General features: G+C 39.8%; 1 protein-coding gene across 19 annotated transcripts in view; it reads right to left on the bottom strand.

The window, feature by feature from the left end:
• Nucleotides 1–23,219, bottom strand: part of CELF2 (CUGBP Elav-like family member 2) — a 689,599-nt gene that overhangs the window by 281,961 nt on the left and 384,419 nt on the right. The window contains exon 1 of one of the 19 annotated variants that reach the window (XM_048836622.2): nt 19,627–19,901. The exons of 17 other annotated variants lie outside the window; for them this stretch is intronic. In XM_048836622.2, coding sequence (XP_048692579.1) covers nt 19,627–19,700 — 74 coding nt within the window. In that variant the 5' untranslated portion in view covers nt 19,701–19,901. Of the gene's footprint in view, nt 1–19,302; nt 19,325–19,626; nt 19,902–23,219 lie in introns of those variants that run through there. One more of the 19 variants, XM_048836627.2, reaches the window with a different exon arrangement.

Here is a 23,219-nt window from a genome sequence, read left to right on the forward strand (position 1 = left end):
GAAAACTGCTCCAAGATGGAATAGTCATCCTCTGGACAGCTCTACTTGACTTTGAAAATATATACCTCCGTTAGTGAACTAACAGATGGGCAAAAACGTGAGTTTAACTTTCCGAGAGTATTTTTCATGGACTCCTGTAGTGGAAATATAACCTGCCTTTGCCAATGCTCACAGATAGCTCTGAGAATTCAGGAACATTAAGGAGGCTAATGTAATGTATTTTGGCTTTGTTCTAATTACTTTTTTTAATAAGTTTTGCTGGACCACTAAGAATAGATGGTATCCAGGGAACTCTTGCATTTAGTCACATTGGTACTTATGTGCATAGCCTGCTCTAACCAGACTGTGGAACTTGGTGAAAGAATTATCAACTTAGGCAGGAAATGGATAAAGTGCATTAATCTAGCTTCACCTCTTGTCACTCTATAAATATTTCAAGTTGTCTATTAAATTCTTGACTACAGTCCACTTCCTACAGATGGTGGACAACCAAAAACAGAATATTAATCCCAGTTAGTATATTTTGTTACACACGGTAAGAAGGTGTCCCTATCCAAAAGCACCCTCCTGCCCCAGCCCGTGCCATGACAGGCATGCCTGCCTCAGTTTTCCCTCTCAGTTAACCTAAGGACTCTACACCAGGCCCTCTTGCTTGAGTAATAACCCTCTTGGGGGCCACCTTGTTACAAAACATAGTGCAAACAGTCTGTCACAGAAGTCCAAAAACATAGTCAATACCACCCCCTGTGCATGTAGAATTTAAAACCCTGCTCTTGCCAGTGGGATCCAGTCCCAGCTCTCTGCTGGGAGTGCATCCTCACCATACTCCAGTGTCCTCCACCATATCTAGGCTCCTCATCTGTCCCTCTGCCAAGACAGTGACCCCAGCCCTTCCAGTGGGTGTGCAATCCTGGTCTTTCTAGCAGGAACCACCATAGCCTTTCTGCTGGGAGGTCATTCTTACTAGGGGAGCAACTGTCACTCCCCGACTCTTTTACTGGGTGATGATCTCCAGCGTGGAGAAATCAGTGGGTAAGTCTCTCCTGCCTTCGCCCCGAGCCAGAGTCAGAGGGCTGGTCAGACGGCAAACGCCTCTTGCTGCTGCTCCTGCCTTCAACCCTTTCCACCCATCCAGCCCTGGCTCTCTGGCTTGGGGCAGTCAGCCGGCAAACCTTTCTCACTGCTGCTCCTTGCCTTCAGCCTTCCTCCAGGGAACGTGTTCTGGCTCTGGCAGCTCTAATCTCCAGCCAATCTCCTCCCAGGCGGCCCTGACTCACCACATCTCTCTTCCTTCTAGGGCCCAGGTGCCCTCTTTTAAGCCCAAATTGGACTGAGCTGATGAGGCACAAGTGCACTTGCCGTGCTCCCTCTTAAAGGGCCAGTGTCACTTTGTGACAGACGTTTTTAAGTCGCATATTACCCACTCACATCAAGCACTGTCGTATTTTCAGCAACAGAAAAACTAACTAGAGTAAATGAACTACAGTCATAATAAGTGAGTGCATACCCACTAGTGACCCAACCTTGCAAACACTTATTCTCATGAGTAATTTTACTCACATCAGTAATACTGACTCCATTCCCACACACAAAGTCACTCACATATGTAAGTGCTTGCAGGATCAAGCCCTAACTTATTTTCAAGCATTCATCATGCAACCATTAAAAATCTGTACACACATAGTAAAAATAGCCATATGATAGATCCAGGAGCCATCTCCCCAATTTGGCAGAAAGTGCACCATTGACCATTTCAGCTGCATTCTGCCCACTAATCCAACTCCAACGAGGCAGCCTCTAACATTCCAAACTTCGGAAAAGATTCAAATATCTCCAACTGGGAAAACAAAACCCTAACAGAGTAATATTTGTTTCCCCCCCGAAGATAGAGAAGTTCTACTCCCCAACATTGTACTGGCCCAGTGACCCAAGGCTTGACATGACCCAATGGTTTTACACTGGCAATATTTAGTCCAGCCCAGAGGGTTAGTATCTCATGAACTTTCAGGGCTAAAAATGACTGTTTATATCATTACAGAAGGCCAGGAATACCCCTTTCCACCAGGATAAGGCTCACTTACTGAACCTTAAAAATGCATCCATTTGTATGCACTGAAATGGTATTTTAGGGTAAAGAAAATTGATTTTTCTACAATCATAGAATCATAGAATATCAGGGTTAGAAGGGACGTCAGGAGGTCATCTAGTCCAACCCCCTGCTCGAAGCAGGACCAATCCCCAACTAAATCATCCCAGCTCGGGCTTTGTCAAGCCTGACCTTAAAAACTTCTAAGTCAGGAGATTCACCACCTCCCTAGGTAATGCATTCCAGTGTTTCACCATCCTCCTAGTGAAAAAGTTTTTCCGAATATCCAACCTAAACCTCCCCCACTGCAACTTGAGACCATTACTCCTCGTTCTGTCATCTGCTACCACTGAGAACAGTCTAGATCCATCCTCTTTGGAACCCCCTTTCAGGTAGTTGAAAGCAACTATCAAATCCCCCCTCGTTCTTCTCTTTCTCAGACTAAACAATCCTAGTTCCCTCAGCCTCTCCTCATAAGTCATGTGTTCCAGTTCCCTAATCGTTTTTGTTGCCCTCCGCTGGACATTTTCTAATTATTCCACATCCTTCTTGTAGTGTGGGGCCCAAAACTGGACACAGAACTCCAGATGAGGCCTCACCAATGTCGAATAGAGGGGAATGATCACATCCCTCGATCTGCTGGCAATGCCCCTGCTTATACATCCCAAAATGCCATTGGCCTTCTTGGCAACAATGGCACACCGTTGACTCATATCCAGCTTCTCATCCACTGTAACCCTGTACAATAGTTATTTGCTCCCCTCCTCCTAGTTCTATATAGTTGGATTAATTGTATTAGTTTGCAGATGAAGGGATGTGAAACACAGTGAGAATAATGACTTATTATCAGAGTAGCAGCCGTGTTAGTCTGTATCCGCAAAAAGAAAAGGAGGCCTTGTGGCACCTTAGAGACTAACAAATTTATTTGAGCATAAGCTTTCGTGAGCTACAGCTCACTTCATCGGATATTCCACTGAATGCATCCGATGAAGTGAATGCATCCGATGAAGTGAGCTGTAGCTCACGAAAGCTTATGCTCAAATAAATTTGTTAGTCTCTAAGTCCTCCTTTTCTTTTTACAGTGAGAATAAAATTTTCAAAACCTTTTTCTACAAAATATATAGTTGATATAGAACACACTATGCTCTGGCATGAAGGTTTCATGATCATTCTACTGGGATGACATATCTAATTCACTTGTAGCTTCACCAGTCATGAATAATGCAGTCATTGCAAATTTATGACAATAAAAACTTTATATATAACCTCTACATGTATGCAGTGTAGTTGTAGTTGTGCTGGTCCCAGGATATTAGAGAGACAAGGTGAGTAAGTAATATTTTTATTGGACCAACCTCTGCTAGAGAAAGAGAAACTTTTGAGCCACACAGAGTTACAGAGCTCTTCTTTAGGTCTGGGAAAGGTACTCCCAGTATCAAGGCAAAATGCAAGGTGGAACAGATTTGGCACAAGTAGTTAGCACATACTGTAAGGGATCATTTAAGGTACAGTGGCCTATTAGAACCTCTGCAATCATAGGACAAAAATTAGTTGTCATCCTCAAAGGAAACCTGCACAAATACTTTCAAAAGAGGAGCCTGAGGGCTTAAATTCACTATTCTACTACATATCATGGACTGAACGAGACATTGTTGTAAGAAGCCATAAATCCAATCTGTTACCCACTCACCTCCTCTTTTTGTCCTATGGATGCACAGGTGTTAATGGGCCACTCTACCTTGAGTGGTTCCTTATAATATGCTAATGCTAAACAATCTGTTTCACCTTGAATAGATTATGATGTTGGGGGTTTATACATAAAAATGTGAAGTGTTTCCAATGATGTAATAGTAAGACTGTGAGTTAATGACATAGTCCCAGCTCTCCCGGAAGGACTGGAGATAAAACATTTAGGTAACTTAGGTTTTATGGCTCCCACAGTTCCCAGTACAGCGCTACTGATGGTGAATAAGGCATACAGCTTTATAGCAGGATGCTACGGTAGTCCCAATACACATTTTTAAAACTGTAAAATATTTTTGGCAACCTATGGGATGAATATTTGATGGCCTAGTATAGTGTAAAGGATTTAGTGGCAGTCCCTTTGTGAGATCCACATAACTCATTCATGGTTTCTCTCTCATCCCTAACTCACACTGAGAAGAAGTGTGAATGCATCCGATGAAGTGAGTTGTAGCTCAAGAAAGCTTATGCTCAAATAAATTTGTTAGTCTCTAAGGTGCCACAAGTACTCCTTTTCTTTTTACTGAGAAGAAGGAAACTTTTCTCTGGCAGGTGGATTTAAAAACTAAATGCCAGCTGTTTGGTTGAAACTAATCGAGAGGCGGGGGGGGGGGGGGGGTTAGGGTAAATCTTTCAAATAGATATATTTACACACATAGATATACAAGGGGCTTGGATTTTCTAAGAGAACCCTAATCAAAAAGTATCAATGAATATCCGTAGAAACAGGGCACCCAAATCCCATAAGCCCATTTGAAAATTCCAGTCCTAGTGTACCAAAGTTTTTTTGAGTAGTAGGCAGTGGTGTGCTGTAACATTTGGTAGTATGGCATACAACGCATTTTTAGTGAACAAATTTTGCACTAAACTTTCCATCCTCACAAAGAATTTGTGCCGCTAGCTGTGTTCTATCATGGGCCATTCGATTCTGCATTTGCGTGCCTAGGTGGTCCGACATTTTTTAATGACATTCCACACAATGGCGTCCTCCATCTGGTGTGACCTTGCACGCATGGTTCATGCAAGATCACACCGCGCAGAGGATGCCATTTTCTTCTACAATCTGCATTTGGGGGCCAGACGGAATCATCCCCTGGGCCAGATCTGGTGCACAGGACACCAGTTGGAAAACGTTTTTGTGAATTCTGGGGCATGCAAAGGATGCATTCTACACATAGACGGCACACCTCTGATAATGGGAATACTGAAGACAATCTGCAAGCTGTAAACTTCTGAGATGTTATCAACTGTAACACACAAAACTAGAAAATTAATTTTTAAAAACATTCTAAAGAAGAGTTTAGTTTTCTGAAGGAAAGTTCAGATGTCAAACTCTAATCAGAAGCAATCTTTCTAACAACAGAAGTGACTATGACCTTGAATCTAGTGGCACAGACATGACAGTGTAAAAATAATGCAATTCACCCTCATTACAATATGATCTTTGAAAGGTCAGCATTTAAAATGGAAAGGGTTCTAACATCAGTGAATGGTGTTGGTTTCATGTAATTGAGAGCCATAGTATTGGGCCTTGTATCTTGGTTTCTGAAAACCTTATAAATGAGGATGGAGAGGATATACATTCCATTCTTCAAGGTGTATTTTTTGTTCAGCAAAGACTGCAATTTTCAGTCTCTTGAAAACGTAATTATAGATAATGTTTGCATCAGTAGCAAGAACACAATGAACACATGGGGCATGAAAACTCCACTCAAATCGTAGCCTCTTAGGCGACGAAATTTGTCTCCTGCCAAGCGGAGAGGTATTTTGACAAGCTAATATTCAGTCTGAAATGACTTGTGCATTATACTAACCCATGCACGAATTCTACTTCTACTTTTTTCCCATAATTCTACCGCATCAGGAACCTACACATAAATCAGAACAAAGATGAACTCAAGATTCTTTGAAAACCTGATGCCTATAACATTTTGCAAGAAGGGAAGTCACTTTACTCAGAGATGGAGTAACCAGGCGCTGCTTAACAATGAGAGGAAAGTTGATGTCAGAGCTAACGGGGCCCGTTGTTTGCGAGAATATAAGAAGCAGAAATCAAAGCTTCAATTTGTCCTGTAGAGTCAAGCTCAGAGTGAATAAAATTTTAGGGGAAAAAACGAAACGTATATATTTGATCTCAAAAAAGAAATCCATATCAGAGGAGTTTGGCATTGTGTAAATTAACTGTATCTTAAATAAAAATGTCTAGTACATGTCTGGCTCTGCCGCCTCAATAGTAAACCAGAATCAGCCTGAGGCATAAGTGATCTTGATGTTGCTTTGGTGCCCCTTTCAACAGATTGATCCCTCAGAGTGCTTTGAGCTCCTCAGAAATTAACCTGATTGCACACTAAAGCGTATAATATGCACACAGGTTTACAGCCAAGCAAAGGGAGAAGGTGGACATTTTCACTTCAGAGCAAACAACAGGCATATGAGTCTGAGTCTCAAAGGCAATTCAGGTGGCAAATCTTTCTTCATACTAGAGACTGGATAGACCTACACATACATGTAGAATAGTGGTCCCCACACTTTTTACCTCATGCCTGCCCTTCCCCGTAAATGGACACCCCCTTTTTTGGGAGCCAGGGTCGGGAGCCAGAGCTGGGCCATGCTCAGGGCCAGAGCTGAAGCTGAGGGTGGGGGCTGGTCTGTGACCAGAAGCAAAGTCGCGGCCAGGTTGCAGTTGGGGCCTAAGGCTGGGGCCGCAGCTGGGAATGGAGCTTCGGCTGGGCTGTGGCTGGGGCTAAGGCCACGGCCCGGAGCTGAGCCACAGCCAGGTGCAGCACCTTGGCCGGGCTGGGAGCAAGGGGCCAAGGCTGGGGCAGTAACTGTGGATGGGACCAGGGGTGGAGCCGGGAGTGGAGCTGCATCCACGGCCGGGACTGTAGCAGAGCTGGGAGCAGAGTGGGGCTGGGTGGCAGTCCCTCCCTGCCCCTGAACATTCCTCCATGCCCCCCTAGGGGGCACGCTCCAGTTTGGAGACCATTGATGTGGAGCTCGAACCTGCACAGCACATGTAAGGAGTATTGTATGGATAAACACAGTGAGAAAAATACTGAGGATGATCAGTAAACCCAGAAGAATCCAGCATTGCCAAGTCCTGCCGTATCTGATGTTTCACTTAAAAGCCCTAGCTCCTGGAGTCATGTGCTTAGAGGAGAATCTCAGCTTTCATTTTATTTTAAAAAGTACGTTCCGGTCCTGCTTTGAGCAGGGGGTTGGACTAGATGACCTCCTGAGGTCCCTTCCAACCCTGATATTCTATGATTCTATGATTCCCACTGTGGTTGCAGATACATGATAAAAAATGGTGCCTCCCCAAAAAGGTTCCTATGGATGTTCCTCGTGCATCTTAATTATATGACCACATATATTAATTGTACTGGTGAAAACAAATATCGTACATGACAAAGGATTAACAAAAACACCTTAATGTTTAAGCAATTTCCAATACAGAAAGCTTAACCAAGTATGTTAAAGTTTTGGAAATTCCATCATTAGTTGGAGCTGTAACACATTTTATGAGGTCTTGATATGGCCCTCTATACAGCCAGCTGATCCTCCAGCTTAGCAGCTGGGGCCTGTGTGAAGGGGTGTGTTAAACATCTCACACTCAGATACGGGCGGTAGCAGGACACAATTTCTGATTGCAGAGAAAATGAGCAGATTAGCAGCACTTTACAATGAAAATCTTCACAACAGGGGCTGCCATTTTCTCCTACTTCTCAAACTACTGCTCTGATGCAGCTGGGACAAATCTCTTATTAGATTATGGCGAAAAATAACCTAACCATTTTAATTAAGATGCATTATATTTTGGCCAACAGAATTTCTATTACAACAGCTCTTTCATAATAATAGCTAATTATTATTATTTCTATTAGTGCATAAGACTCCCAGTCATGCATCAGGATCCCATTGTGCTAGGCGCTGTACAAACACAGAACAAAAAGATGATTCCTGTCCCAAAGAGTTTACCAACTAAGGGCTGGTCTACACTGAAAAGTTATACTGGTGCAGTTATGTCATTCAAGGATGTGAAAAATCCACACCCAAGTGCTGTAGTTAAGCCTGTCTAACCCCCAGTGCAGACAGCGCTAGGTCAACTGAAAGAATTCTTCCACTGACATAGCTACTGCCTCTTGGGGAGATGGATTACCTCTAATGATTGGAGGGCTTTTCCCATTGCTGTAGTAAGTGTCTACACTGAAGTGCTAGAGCGGTGCAGCTGCAGTGCTGCAGCATTTAAAATGTAGACATAGCCTCAGCACACAACAAGAGAAAACAGACAGATACAGTTAGGGGACCACAAGGAAGCAATGAGACAATACTGGTCAGTTTCATAGGCAGTGGTCTTAGCACACCAGAGGCTAACTCGTCAAGTTTTTTGTTGGCATCACAGCAAAGGAGAGTGCTAAGAAGGGATTTGAAGGAGAACAACAAGGTAGCTTTGCAGATGTTTCTGGAGAGCTCCTCCCAAGCCAGAGGAGCAGCATGGGAGAAAGTACAAAGGTGCTTCTTTGAAAATTTAAGAAGCGGACAATGGTGACTAATATCACTGGTCAATCAGAGGCAAGTGTCAACATCTCAATAGTGAATGAGACTCAATAGGGTAGGTATAAGTGATAAAGGGCCTTGAAAGTCAAGATAAGTAGCTTATGTTTGATGGGACAGAGAAGGGTGACACTCCCCAAGTGAAGGATGAAAAGAGCAGTCAAAGGTAGGAAAATGATCTTTGCAGCAGCATTCTGAATGGATATGAGTGGGACAAGATTATATTTTTCAAAGCCAGAGAAAAGGATGTTACAGAAATCAAGACACAAGACCATGAGAGTCTGGAAGACAGTTTTAGCTGTATGGATGGCATATTGAAGTACTATATTCTAAATTTACTTTTTTTTCATTGGCACTATGAGAGTTTTTCATTATTTACAGTATGTTTTCAGATGGAAAGGGAGTGTTGTTTGCTGGCTCTTGGATACTTTATTTTTTATCTTTAGTTATTTACAGATATATTTCTTTTTCAAATCCATTTTTAGTTTTGGTTATTTCCTGCTAAGTTTTCACAAAGGACTTCAGGAGTCACACTTTAAATGTATCATCAGCATCATCATGAGAATTTTGCATATTCAGGGTTTGGGGATTTTGCTTTCTGGGTTTTTTTTTTAAAACTATTTTTTCTTGCCTTTTAATGCACATTATGACATTTAAAATTAGTATATATGGAGCTCAAAATATTTTCTCTGCTAAGTTTGCATCATTTCTAATGTTTATACTATGAACACCCATAAAAAGCACATAGCATTCTTCCATACTCACAGGGCAGCTCTCCCAACACAAATATGTACCTCACACGTAAGCTCATATCTGGCACAATACGCCCCCCTTTTCCCACTCCCACACACCAAATACATCTGTCCATCCCACATACACTTGTCCTCTACCTGCACCCATCCCCATCCTGACCTCTTCATATCCAAGAGAGCAAACTAAGAGAAGGACTGATTGACCTGAGCCACCTACAGGGCTCTTCACTCCCTTTCTCGGATAAATAAGGGATCTTTTTAAGGCGCTACTGGCATCTCCTGTTCCCAAAGGGAGTTCAGGACCAAAGAAACACAATGATAGACAGCGGCAAAAAGTCCTGTGGCATCTATAGACTAACAGACGTACTGGAGCATAAGGTTTTGTGGGTGAATACCCACTGTTACAGATCCAGACTAACACAGATACCCCTCTGATACCTAATGATAGACAGGTGGCCAGTGTGCTACAAGGGAAAAGGTCTGGCCCCCATAGAACCTCTCTCTCCAGGAGGCAGCCTCTGGCTCTCATTTGGGCCAAGCTGAACTGCATCTTGCTAGATCCCCTGTACCTCTGCAGCAATAAGTAGCTTCCTGTTCTCTCCCCAGATGCACATACCTGATGGTGGTACGATGGGATCCCTGCCTGAGCTTGGGCTCAAGGGAACTATCCTGCCCTCACAAGGAGTGCACGATCAGTCCCGAAGTACACAGATGTCCCCACTCAGCTTGCTCAAAGGAAAAAGCAAGGAAGAAGTGGTACCTAAGGATTCTGGAGTAACATATTATCCTGCAAACATGGACAGCAGTCAGTGTGGTTAATGACTTCACAGGCCCAATTAAGCCTCTTTTGCAATATTTCTGACTCATGTATTGCCACGTGTTCTAAAAGGAAGGGTTTGCATGACCTGCTGAGGTGTTTTTTTATTATGATGAATTATTTGTATTACCCTAGAGAAGGACCAGGACCCTACTGTGCTAGGTGCTGTACAAAGACAGAACAGAAAGACAGTCCCTGTCCCCAGAGCTCTGTGCTCTGCAATGTAAGAAGAGTTTAAGCAGATTCAAGTGAAACCCTAAATACTGAAGTACTGAACAGCATAATAGAGTCTGTGGAAAGAGCAGACTTTTAAAGCTGCTCAGTAGTCCCATTTCAGCCATTCTTTACATATACACATATCCTTTGCTCAGATCTCTAGTGTGTCAGAAGTTACTACACGGCAGAGAGAAAACAGAGGGTAGAGGCCCTATGTGTACAGTAGCAACATCTGAGGCAGTGTTGCAAAGTTGCCACCCCAACACATTCCCTCCTGGCTGGATGTGGCACTGCTGCACTTTCGCCTCAGTTTCCCCCAACGTCCATAGGGCCCTCCAGCTAGACCACTTGGCAAGTCCTGCCCCTTCCAGGGACGCAGCGTCCTTTACTCAAAGTCCAACAAAAATGTATCCAAAACCAAACAAAGGGGAAAAGAGTGGTCCCCATAAAAGCAACCAGAGATGTATTTCATTCACACTAAACTAAGTCTATACCCTGGGATAGGCCACATTACACTGCCCAAAACGTATCTGGGTTCAGGTCAATTCATTCCTTTTCAACAAGGGCAGCACATGTGGAAGACTCATCTATAGTGAGGTAAAAGTTGAGTTAATTGCTCAAAGGGGGCTAGGAACTATAGCAAAAATGTGTGTAATGTGTCAACACATGGATCTGTACTTGATACCAAGGCACAGGGAGTACAAGGCCAAATTCTGCATTTCTTACAGAAGCAGAACTCCCAGGAAGTTCAGCAGGAGTTTTGCCTGAAGACCAAAAAGATATGGTCCATAGTAAAATAGAGACAACACTGCTTCAGAAGTCCAATCAAATCTCCCTATTAACTCTTTTTTCAACTCATTTCCTTCTTCCCTCATTTTTTATCTTCTGCAAATTAAACCTTAAAACTAATCACACTTTTTGTTTTCTCTTCCCTCCTTACCCCCCATTTAATTCCACAAAGAAGCTGGTAACTCAGATACTGCTGGGAGTAAAACAACCAAAGCTAAGCTTCTGCTCACTTGGCATGTTTAGCACTGACCTACTTCAGTGCTCAAAGGAAAAAGATGAATCACACATCTCTGTTTTAGACTATGAGAATTGTGTTTGCTTCTTTCCAAGCTGAGAGCATCTTCCTGTGCCCATTCTATAATTAGGGATTCTGGTTTTGAGCTTAAGCTGAAAAAGGTCTATGAAACAGCCCCAACAGGAAGTTTTCAAGAATCAGTGGCAAAAACTAACCAAGAAAATGGCCAGATTCCTTTCATGCTCTGTTCATATTAGCTGACATAAATGACAGCCCATGTCACTTCCTGTTCATGGACTCTACCACTCATGCTTTGAACAGCAGTGTGATACAGTGACGTGTGTCGGCCTGGTTACATAAAGAGTGAATACATATCGTGCAAACAATAAATAAAACTGTTTTAAAAAGTAAAACATATACGTTTTTAAAAACGTGTATATTTCTTGGCAAATGAAATGACCAAGTCGGGGTCACACTTATGCAAGTCTAATGCAAATGAACTTATAAAAAAAGTTTTCATAGAAGTGGCAAGGCAATCGAGCAACTTAAAATAAATGTTGAAATGGAGAAAAAATGGAAACCAAAAACTCGAATCATCATCTATAATGATGTGAAGTAAGAGCAGAGCCCAAAGTAGCAGGAGGATAGAATATAGGTCCTGGTTGCCATGCTCCAAAAAGCATACTTGGTTAGCTCCAAATTCTACTTGTGGTAAACTTGCAAGCAGGTTCTGTCAATAATTGGTGTGGTCACATTTCACTGTTGTTAAGGACGGTCTGGAGGAAGGAGACCTGACAGACCTAAACAACTGAACGAGCCAGGAAAAGCATTAGGAGAATCCCTTGATTTTGCAGATTTTCAAAGACCACTGTCCTCAGCCACAAGTTAAAAACTTTCAATTGCCTGAGACCATTTCAGGCACATGAAGCAAGCACGCTTATCTGACACCAGGCTGTGCATTTTCTGTGTTGCTTTGTGTCTGCAAATCAGAGTTAGCAGGAAAATAGCGTAAAAAATTACCAGGGAAGAGCCAGGATTGAGTAGACAAGAAGGCACCATCATGACCTTGGGCGGGGATGCTGTTAGGATCTTCATTACTTATTAGAGTTGGGAGAGAAAGGATAGCTCTATTCAGCCAGGGCTCCCATTCAATCTTGAGTTGCTCAAAGGACACATAGTGCCCTCACAAAACAGTACAGTTCTTGATAGAGGGAGCATCAGCTGTTTCAACAGGAACTGTCCCCCACATCCCCACCTCTCTGAAAGCAATGAGCTAACACAGGCCAGCTAAAGATAAGCAGCAACCATTAATCTCATTAACGTAGAGTTGAGATGTTCATTCCTCATGCTACACTTATGATATTGTTTAAAAGTTACTTGCCACAGTCTTTTAATATCAATGCATTGAAAAGCTGCAGCCTTAGTGCTGGGATGGTGAGACACCAGCGAGAGTGAGAAGATTTGAGACCTTTTTGTCCGGGTTAAACTTTATTTATTGTAACATGGTGAACTATAATCATGCTTCCTACATGTTTCTACAGGAAGCACTAGATAATTTGCATGGGTTTGCACCTGAGTCAACCAATAGGTGTTTTTGTGTATGTGACCACAGTCTTATCTGGAAGACCAAACTGATTAACCTCTAGCTGTCTATGCCATGTGTAGTGACGACTCTTCAATAAACCAATTATAGTTTTGTTTTATAATGACCAGTGTTAGGCATCCTTAGTATATGGGTTACTCCTATAATAGCAAACATCAAAATACTCTGCACCTCTCTAGCAACTACTATCTCCAAGTACTATGCAAACATCAACAAGGGCCAAACTGTGCCTCCATTTCTGCAGTGGAGCAAGGAAGGAATGGGTTGCAAGTGCCCCCTTTGTCCCCAGTGACAGACATCTGAACGGTGGCTAGCAGTGCAGGAAGGGAACCAGGCTCGGCATAGTATGGCAAGGCAGGAAAGGAAGGTTCCATTCCCCCTTTCAGCATTCCAGGCAATGTGGTGGTGCTGATGTGCTTATATATGGACCTGGCATATCTTACTCCCTCTCGTGAGTTGCAGGGGAAATGAGTTACAATCTCCTTCTCAAGCTGCAACAACGAGCTGTCCCTTACACCAGGCAGTGGCTCATTATGTCACGATGATTTGGCCCTCAATTAGGGGCCTGATGCAAAAGATTTGGAAGTCGATGGAAACATTTCTATCAACTTCCATGGAATTTTTAATCAGGCCCCAAGTCTCTCAACACTAGTATGAGATAAGTATTATTATCCCCATTTTACAAATGAGGACACTAGGGCAAAGATAAGTTAATTAAGCCTCTGGCACAGAAGGGAAGAGAACCAGGATATTTTGCCTTTCAGTCCTGTGGTTTGAAGGCAAGAGACCATCCTTGCTCTCTGTTAAATGTAAGCAATTGTTTGAATCCAAAGGAAAAATAAACCAATAAGCACTGTTGGTACAGTATGTAACTCCTTTGTGAATTGGCTCATCTAGGCATTTATTTAAATACAGTAATTAAGATTTAACACAAAACAGAAGCTGCTTTCAGATGTCATTTTTAAGGCCAGATATCTCTTCTTTATTAATGTTATAATTTTGACTATTGGCAGCTGATTTTCAAGAATCAAGCTGTGAGCAAGGAGAATACATCACTGAAGTGTGTCATATTTATGTAATATAGGCTCACAGATAAGGAGAAATTGATTACAAATCTGTAACTCACTGGATAGATAAAACTGCATGAGTAAATCTCAGGAAGATTTATCTGGACCATAAGAATGAATTTATAGTTTCAGAATAATTCAGCATCTGCCATTCTCCTTTTACATTTACCACCACACAGAAAAAACACAACACAGTTTAAAGCTTTCCAAAAACATTTCTGAAAACCTTTACAAAGAAAGCCAGCAGCTTACTGAAAATGAAAAATGAAATCCTGGAGGGAAACAAGTGGTTCCATCACTTCACATCTGAATACAGAAGCACAGGAATGTGGGTGAAGCAATTATACAATGATGATTCTAAAGGGGAATAATTATTTCACAATTACCTGAGAGCATCACATTTATTGCTCTAATTAGTTTTTATTTTCTAAATAGGCTTTCTAGTTCCTGCATTTTTCTTATATCTATCAAGGGATTTTTTTTCCAGTTTACCTCCCCCACACCCCACCACCCCCACAAGAAATAGCTTTGCCATATATCTATATATATCTATATATCACTGAAGCTTTCTATATTCTGTGACCTTCGTTTGTTGCCTAACCCCCACCATTACTATATTTAATCAAAGAAAATCCTGCCACAAGATATAACATACTTTGTGATTATACAAACTGAAAAATAATAATGCACTACAGGAAATGTGGGATTGCTGAAACAAAAAGACTAGTCCCTCCACATTGGACATAAAGAGTTTAGATGATATGCACATCAGTGACTTCTTTCATTCTCCAGAGGGTTATTTCTTGTTGAAATGCATTCCTTGCATTCCATGAATTTTTAAAAAGCTGAGATATTTTTGCATAATTTTCTCCCGTATCATTCGTGTGCAATATTTTTAAACAACATTTGGGATTAATTATGAAACTTTATCTCCTTAGCCAAGATGACTATAAAATATCAAACAATTAACTGAAATATTTAGAATTATGAAACTTTTTTAAAACAATCAGTAATTGGTGTTTAATTTGGATATCAAGAAGTAGAAATAAAAAACCTATGTGATTATTAATATGTTGTGAGGGACCTTACTGGAAAAATATATTTTAATGAGACTTATCAGATACTGAACATTGCTAGTACAGGAAGCCTGCTACAAAAATTGTAGGAGAAAAAATGTTAAGTGACCAAATAAAATCTTAATTATTGGGTTTTTATCTGAAGATCCTTTTTCCTTTCTGAAGCTTTTTATCTGCTCTTTCAAGGATATTTTTTCCCTTTTCTTTGCTTTCCATCGATGGACACCAATGTAACCTCAGCTGAGCAAACTACAATTAAGTAGCAAGTCATAAGAATTAAAATAATACCACTAACCAAATCAAAGAAGGGACTGTTTTCCAAGATACCAACACAGGGTAAGGTTACGGTCTGAGAGAATAACTGATACCAACATACACATTTTCAGCTGGCAATTCATGTTTTGATGTCTGACCATAAAATGAGCTAGCAAACAGACTACTTTTGGCTATAAGTGTCATTTCCTAATGGGGTATCATTTTATTAAATTCACTTTAGTATGGCATGCTACAGAATGGAGTTCTCACTGAATGTTATTTGTAATGTGTTTTGTGTGGGGTGTGTCCGTGCGCACGTGTCTTGTGTGTGTGCGCGCACACGCACATATTCCACATAAATAATGAAATCTCTTACTCACGAAATTCTGTCTAGCTAATCCCTTGTAAGGCAAAAATATAGTCTATGGAAAAATATATCCTCACTGCTTGCTTAATTAGTGTATTGTACGTACATATATATTTGACTCATCCTTGAGATGAGAGAGTCTCAAATTCAAAGACTGGTTTTTATGGATAATTTATGGCAATTTGCTACGGAACCCAATCAGTTGCATGTGGCCTTATTCTAGACCCCTCCGACGACATCAGTATCATGTACTTTAATGATTTTATTCACAGCCATCAAAAGTGAAAGTGAACCCAAGTTTGTCCCTCTAGTCAGTAATAATAGATAATACTAATGTTAAGCTATCCCATTTAATCCAAATTTCTCAATAGAAGTAAAAATCTTTGGTGGTGGTGTAGTAGACAACGGAGCCTGATCTCTAAGAAATTCTCAGTAATCTGATCTTCACAGCATGTCATTTTAGAATCCCAAATTGCATACGGAGGTATCTTTTCGAAGGCATTCACTAAGCAAGTTCAGTTAACTTATTTACTAGATTATGGTTCGTTAACAAATTTGTTTTTTAAAATATTCATGTATATTTAGGCCTTCTCTTTGAAGACCAAAAGTTGCCCATTACATATAAATAAGCAACGCATGTGGACCATTAATAGGTTGTAATACAAGAGATCAGAAGTTGTTTGGCTGTTGTGAGGTAGATCAATAACTAGTTAAAGTTCTTTCTTCAATCTGTTCATGATAGAAGTAGTGTCCAGCTTCCCATACACTGCCCAAAACCAAGATATTTTTGAATTTGAAATATCATTAATCATGTCTTTAAAACCCTTTTTTTCCCCATAAGGAATTTGAAAATTTCGCACAACAAAATTAATTCATATTTAACTTACTTTGCAGGTTCTTTTGATTCTCTTAGTTAATTATTTAAAATACATGAAAGCAAGTAGGACCTTTTAGTTTACAGGTGAGCTCAGATACCAAATGTCATATTTTCCTTAAATCTCCCAAGTCAGGAAAAAAATAGTAAAGTACTAAGAAAAAAGGCGGTATTTAAAAGTGGTAAGTTTTCTTACCTAGTTGGTTATTAAATACAGTAAATAACCCATAATTATCAAGTAGGTCAGCTAACTTTCAAATAAGCTACTAAAATGCATTGACAAGTATTAAAATAATGTGGTTCTCTCTGTTACTTGTTGAACTGAAGGATGAGATTGAGCAGTAGAGGAAAGAAATAATTTCTTTTATAGATACTTCTTAAATACATAGATGTTCTGGAAATGTAGTTGGTACTGTACTGTACCGGTTTACTTAAAAAAACAAAACCCCAAAAAACAAAAGTTATGAATTTTTCAATTCTTTAGAAGGGGTCAAGTGAATAAAAATGCCAATTTTTAGCTGCTCGTTGGTAGCTACTATTCTTTAAAATAGGGCATTCCTGCTTGCTAAGACTGAATTAAGATATGTTCTACAGGAAGATCATCTGGCAAGGTTAAAAGTTTTGTTTAAGATGATAACTTTGTGTATGCTCTCCAATACATTGTGCCAAAAGTTGAAACTGTTTTATACTCTGATGGTGTCACTCTGGATGTCTGGAACAGGCCATTTTAAGGGTAATATGCTTACATGACAAATGGCCCATCATGTGCAATCAATCTCTAAAACTATGCATAGCAAAGCCTCCACATTTCATTTACTTTAAAATTCTTTTAGGAATTTTTCTCCCTTAGCAGATACCAACTTAGTCTGAATATTAACTTATATGCGTGGCAAATGATCCCTGAAAATCATAACACTTCACAGCTATTAGATTAGCAGAAAGCAAAGGTTTCTTATTATGATGGAGCAACAGTTCTAGAATTTGTCATAATTTGGTCAATAAAATCTAGTAAATAAGCAAGTTCTCCTCTCTCAGGCAATATACAATACTTACTTATACTTTCTCAGGCAATATACAATTCTCCTCTCTCAGGCAATATACAATACTTGCAGCTTAGAGGACTAAAGTTTCCAAATAAAAGAACAGATTAAATAGCATAAAAAATGCCAAAAATTCTCCATCATTAAGACATGAGTTTTTGGAGATATACTTAGAAGAGGCTGAAGTATGTCTAAAATAAGTTGTATTGTTCTGGACAAGCAATAGGACCTGCGTCTGCAGAATGATTATTCTGTTCAGGATATTCTAGAATACAGGATAGGAGTTTCCTAGAGAAATGTATAAAGGCAGCTGCAGAAGGAACAATTTCACATGGTACTCACCCTGCAAGGGGCAAGAAGAAGATAGATTTACATAAGCCTAAGTGACAACTGGGGCATTATCAAATTCAGTTAACAGACCCATGGAGTTCAAAGATGTCTATTAGCAATATCTTTTCTGACTGACTGGAAGGAGAGCAGGTAGGAATATGATCAAGCTGAGATGATGAAAACAAGGTAATTCTTGGCTTTGACAGGTCATCTCGAAAGACTGTTAGAGAAGCTATCTGAATGTTTAGGCTGTAACTTTGCACATTAACGTATGCTTACAAGGTAATTTATGTAAAAGGAGAGAAATATAGATCCTTTCAAATTAAGCAGTAATGGAATGGTGTTAATAAACACAAGCAAGAAATTCATTATTTTAATTTAAGATTACCTGAATTGAGACACTGGACTTGGTCATTTATGCAAACACTTAGCCATTCTTCACAGTAAATGAAATGACTGGAATGGTATCGGTCATCCACATGAATTATGTTTCCTCCCTTCCCTTTTTATTAAATCTCAGAGGCTTGAACAACTGGCTACCATTGAATACTTCTACTCAAAAAGCTTCTTACACTAGGAAAAGAACATAACACCTTACAAGAAAGTTTGTTGCCAGCAAAGTAAGTAATAAAACTCAGAATGGTCTTACAACAGGGTGCAATATACAAGATGATTTGGGAAAAACAAGTTGTAGATGGCAGTCATTATTTCACATACATAGCTTTATTTACACTTTAAACTTAAGCACTACTTCCATCGGAACAGATATGGTATATAGCCAATGGCAAAGCCTCTTACCTGATTCTAAAAGAACTCAACACTTTTATCATTCTGACTACAAGAAAAGCATCAAAATAAAAGGCATTTTAGGAATGTTTAATACAATAACATGGTATTCAGTTTTCATACATTTCCCCAATTGGTTACTTCTTTCATTCTCTTTTTATTTTACATGCCCGGAGTACATGAAAATACTCACCACTTGACAATGCCTAACCGGATGATAATAGAAACTTTTAGATCAAGATTAATAGGACAGACATAAATTGCAGGGATACTTTTCTCCTTGAAATTCCAGCACTGGACATGTTCCAATAAACCTTATCAGTGGTTCCACTACATATGAAACAACCATCCTCACATTAATTAACACTATATTTACCATAAAACCATTGGGACTAAGTCAAAACTGCCTCTAATTTCTGCACTATGCTACACCTAGCTATTTTTACACTTGATTATTAGTATTTCATGTGAATCGGAAAGGGAATTGCCATTGCAAATCCGAGGCTGGACTAGTGCTTAATTTTTATAAGTGAATCTTTATTTATACTACTGAAGGAAATAAGCAACTTGGCATACCAACACCAAATTTAAATGATACATGCAGAAGACAAATATCTGTATTGGAATTCTCACTGGGCAGAAGAGTGCATTTATTTATGCGAGGTTTGTGTGCATTTTTCCAAATTGCATCAGCAGAATATAAAAATCATACTTATCTTTCTCTTCCTCCTCCCTGAGCCATCGTTATCAATCTGCCTCCTCAGAATACTAAATATAAGACATGCATCTGCTGCCTTTTTGGGGGGCCAGCAAACTACGTATCACAAAGCAATTTTAAGTTACCGGGGGGAAAAATCCTTACTCTCCCTTAAACACTCCTCACAGAGACTCCCAGCAGCAAGTCAGAGGCAAAGCCAGTGCTTTGTTTATATGCCCAACCCTCTAAGAAATATGAATGTTAAAAAGCTCCCTTACTAGAGGCAGAGGAGCTCAATTTTATATCTGTACACTGTCAGGCATCTGAATCTCTACTTACAGTCTGTCAGAAACTAGCAAACGGCTATCAACCATCATCTCCGGAAGAAAATCCAGCTTGAATGAAGAAGTCATGTTCTTTTCTGTGCACACCGTTCTGGTCTGGCAAATAAGAATGTTTCTATGCTTGTCTGATTCAACAACTGTGCTGGCCAAGAGACAGGCAGGGACAGGTGCGAGAGGCCTCCCCAAGGCAGCAGCCAGAGTCAGCAGTTGTCACATTCTCTCCCCCTCTTGTTTTCCTCCAATCCCCTCTGAAATCTACTGCTGAGGCAACTGTCTATAGAACACCAGGTGCTGAAATGGGAGGCGGAGCCTCTTTCCCACTGCAGCTAGAGTTTAACCCATGCACCTCCGTAGGTGTTCACAATGGGTTGGAAAATGCACGTGAAGAATGTAGGCAAGATAAAACCTTGTAAAACGACTGGAAACTGAGAAAATCTGTGTGTAGATTAATTGCATTACTTCCTTTAACCTTTTACATTTTCCAGCAGTAAGAGCAATTATGACCTAAAATATAGTTCAGGAAGTCGACTTCTTGTTGTTAAATGGAAGTGGACCTGAGACTTTAACAGCATATAGTCTCATCTAACTAAACTTTAAAAAGTAAAATGCATTAACTCCGTAAAAACCATTAAAATATTCAAACCAATACTCATTACACTGGCAAATAAATTAACTATTAGCAATCCTATACAATTGAATGTTTTGGACACACACACACACACACACACACACACACTACATCAGGATAATGCATGTTCCCATGTAAATACAAATCTCAGTATTGTTAATGAGCCTCTTGTTAAAAATAATTCCACTTCTGAAATTTATAAAACATGCTAGTTAAAACACAAACAGCTCTCACAGTAAGAATATTAAATTGCCATTTAGTGGTGGAAAGACAATTACTGTATAACCTGAAAACATTAGAAGCATTGAAACAATACAAAGACAATTAGTTCCTCGGTAATGGCTTTATATATTCAACATTCCCACATCCAAGGCTTGGCTTCCATTAAGCTTAAACAACCATTTCAGGTTTATGGTAGCAGCCCATAGGAATATGAAGGGTGAAAATATCTTCTCCGCTAACCATGATAAAAAGTAGTCATTCTAATAACAATGGCAATCATTTTATATATAAATCTGCCAAAATCCTTGCCCCCCACTGACATACTTGGGAGTTCAGCACAGCTGATATAGAAAACAAATAATCAAGACACACACAGAAATTTATACACACTCACCCAATTACTAAAACCAAAGTGAAAAGCTGTGTACATTTTCCTTTATGTTCTTATACTTGTTTGCTCCAATGCAATGCAGCTCTTGGCAAAATAATTGATGTTTACAAAGATTACAGGGTGATCTGAGGACTCTAGCTAGACAATTTGTTATTGCTACTGTATTTTCTTCTCCTTCTGAGTCTCTTTTTTACATTTTGTAATTTTGGATATAACCAATGAAAAAAATCAAACAAAATGAAGAAACAAAAGATGACTACATTGGGCACATTTCATCTTTAGCATTTCAAATTTTACACCGAAATGTACTCCTACCGATCAATACTATAATTCGGGCCAACTGTCATTTACCGTTAATATCTAACAACGTGGACTAATTGTAAAAAGTTTATTTCACTGCTTAAGACATTTTATCATTCCCAAGTAGAAGAAAGAAAGAAAAACCCTCAGACTGCTAGACGTTTTGCCTATTTTAGAAGTTTAAAGAAAAAGGGCTCAATTAAAACTGTTGCTCTGACCAGCCTAGGAGAGCCGAAAACCTGAAGAAATAACTTCACAGTATTATTAAGCAGTTCTATACAGGTCCTTTTATGCCACCCTCATCAGCATCCTATCTGCAAGCAAACCCATAGAGTGGCAGAAGAATCAGTGTGAAACAGAAATGAAGGAAAGTCAGCACAACTTTCTCCGGCTGGCTGCAGCCCCCTGCCTTTTGATCTGAGGCCTTCCTGGTGGTTAATCCAGCCTAGACTAGAGCTGGATTAACTTTCAATTTCAAAATCTTGAAACTGGAGAAGGGGCAGGTTTTAGCCCTGACGAAGCAGGCAGAGAGATCAATAAGGATGAAGATATTATTTAAAATAAGAAGTCTCCATCACCATTTGACCCTTTGGGGCCTCACCCATGTGCTTCCCGTCACACAAAGTTTTGTGATGCCTTCTAATTTCAGACAAATACAGAGATTCCTGGCCCTCAAGCTTTACATGGGTCATTTAGGAAGAAGACGGTCTTAATGAATAAAAAATTTCACCTTAAGTAAATCAGTTCTTTGCATCAAAAGGAGGGAAAATCACAAAGAATTGTGCTCAAAATCTGCATATGAAATAAGGAGATCTGTATATATTTGTCCCTTTCTTAAGGTATGAATGCTTAAAAATACTTCATTAAAACATATGTTCTTTTGAAATATTTATTTTCCTTTTAATTACATGTGAATTAGCTGGAAGACGCTGTAGGGAAGCCCTCTTACTGACTTAAGCCTTCTCAGCAGTTTGTTAAATTCTAGCCTCAAATCCCTTGAGGGAATAGTGGATTCAAAGCAGCTTTTAATCATACTATAAGGAGGGTGAAGTAGTATGTAAGTAGGTCATAGCAAAAGCATTACAAGTGCATAGGTTATTGCTTTATTTAACAACTTCAGTGTAACACACTTTTCAAAGCACATTTGCTTTTGCTATTTAAAAGTTAGAGGCAGGACCAGGGTCAAATACAAAAGGAAACCCACTCTGTAAAAGGATACGGAGATTTTAATCAAGAAAAGCTTATTGGGGAAGGGAAAGAGAGAGCTGTATTTGAAGAGTTTAATTTCCAAATATAAATAATGTAGTGGCTGCATATTCACTTAGTATAGTATCCAGAGGGTAAGTGAAAAAAAAATCCTAGTGTTTCACACAGCAATATTACAACCGTGGTTCTCTGTTACTTTTAATACTGACTCCATTTCTGTGATCAAAGCACATGCTCTCGCAATACTGACTTTAAAAAAATGTTAAGAAATACTGTTGAGTTAAAGAAAGAATGCTTTGGCAGAACTTATCACTATCAAATACTGAAAAATATTGAAAAAAAAATGGAATGGTCCCTTTAATTTTCACAGCATAAACCAAACAGATATAACATGGTCTTTTGGAGCATCAGTTATTGGCTGATTTAGTCACTGTTGTTTTCAGTTGGTATAGTTTATGTTAGTCTAGAGGAAGGCACCCAGGATCGGAAGTCAGAAACTCTTGGGTTCTAATCCCATCTATGCCACTGTGGTAGGCCCCCATTCAATGCCCACTGAGTTCAGAGGAACAGGATCTGGCCCTGGCTGCCTTAGTAAACTCATTTAATCTTTCTGCCTCTGTTTCTCCATCTGTAAAATGGGGACGATAATACTAATTTACCTAACAATGTTGTGGATTAGTCACTGTTTGTACAGTTCTTTGAACTATGTACTATGTCCATGCCAAGTATTCTAGAGCAGCTCAGCATTATAAAAATCTGTCTTTATAGGAAAGGCCCACACAAGAGAGTGAATTGGAAGAAAGATGATAGCTAAGAGTTGCATCACTTTCAAGAGTATGAG

The sequence above is a fragment of the Caretta caretta genome, chromosome 1, assembly GCF_965140235.1.
Source record: "Caretta caretta isolate rCarCar2 chromosome 1, rCarCar1.hap1, whole genome shotgun sequence".
NCBI classification, from domain to species: Eukaryota; Metazoa; Chordata; order Testudines; family Cheloniidae; genus Caretta; species Caretta caretta.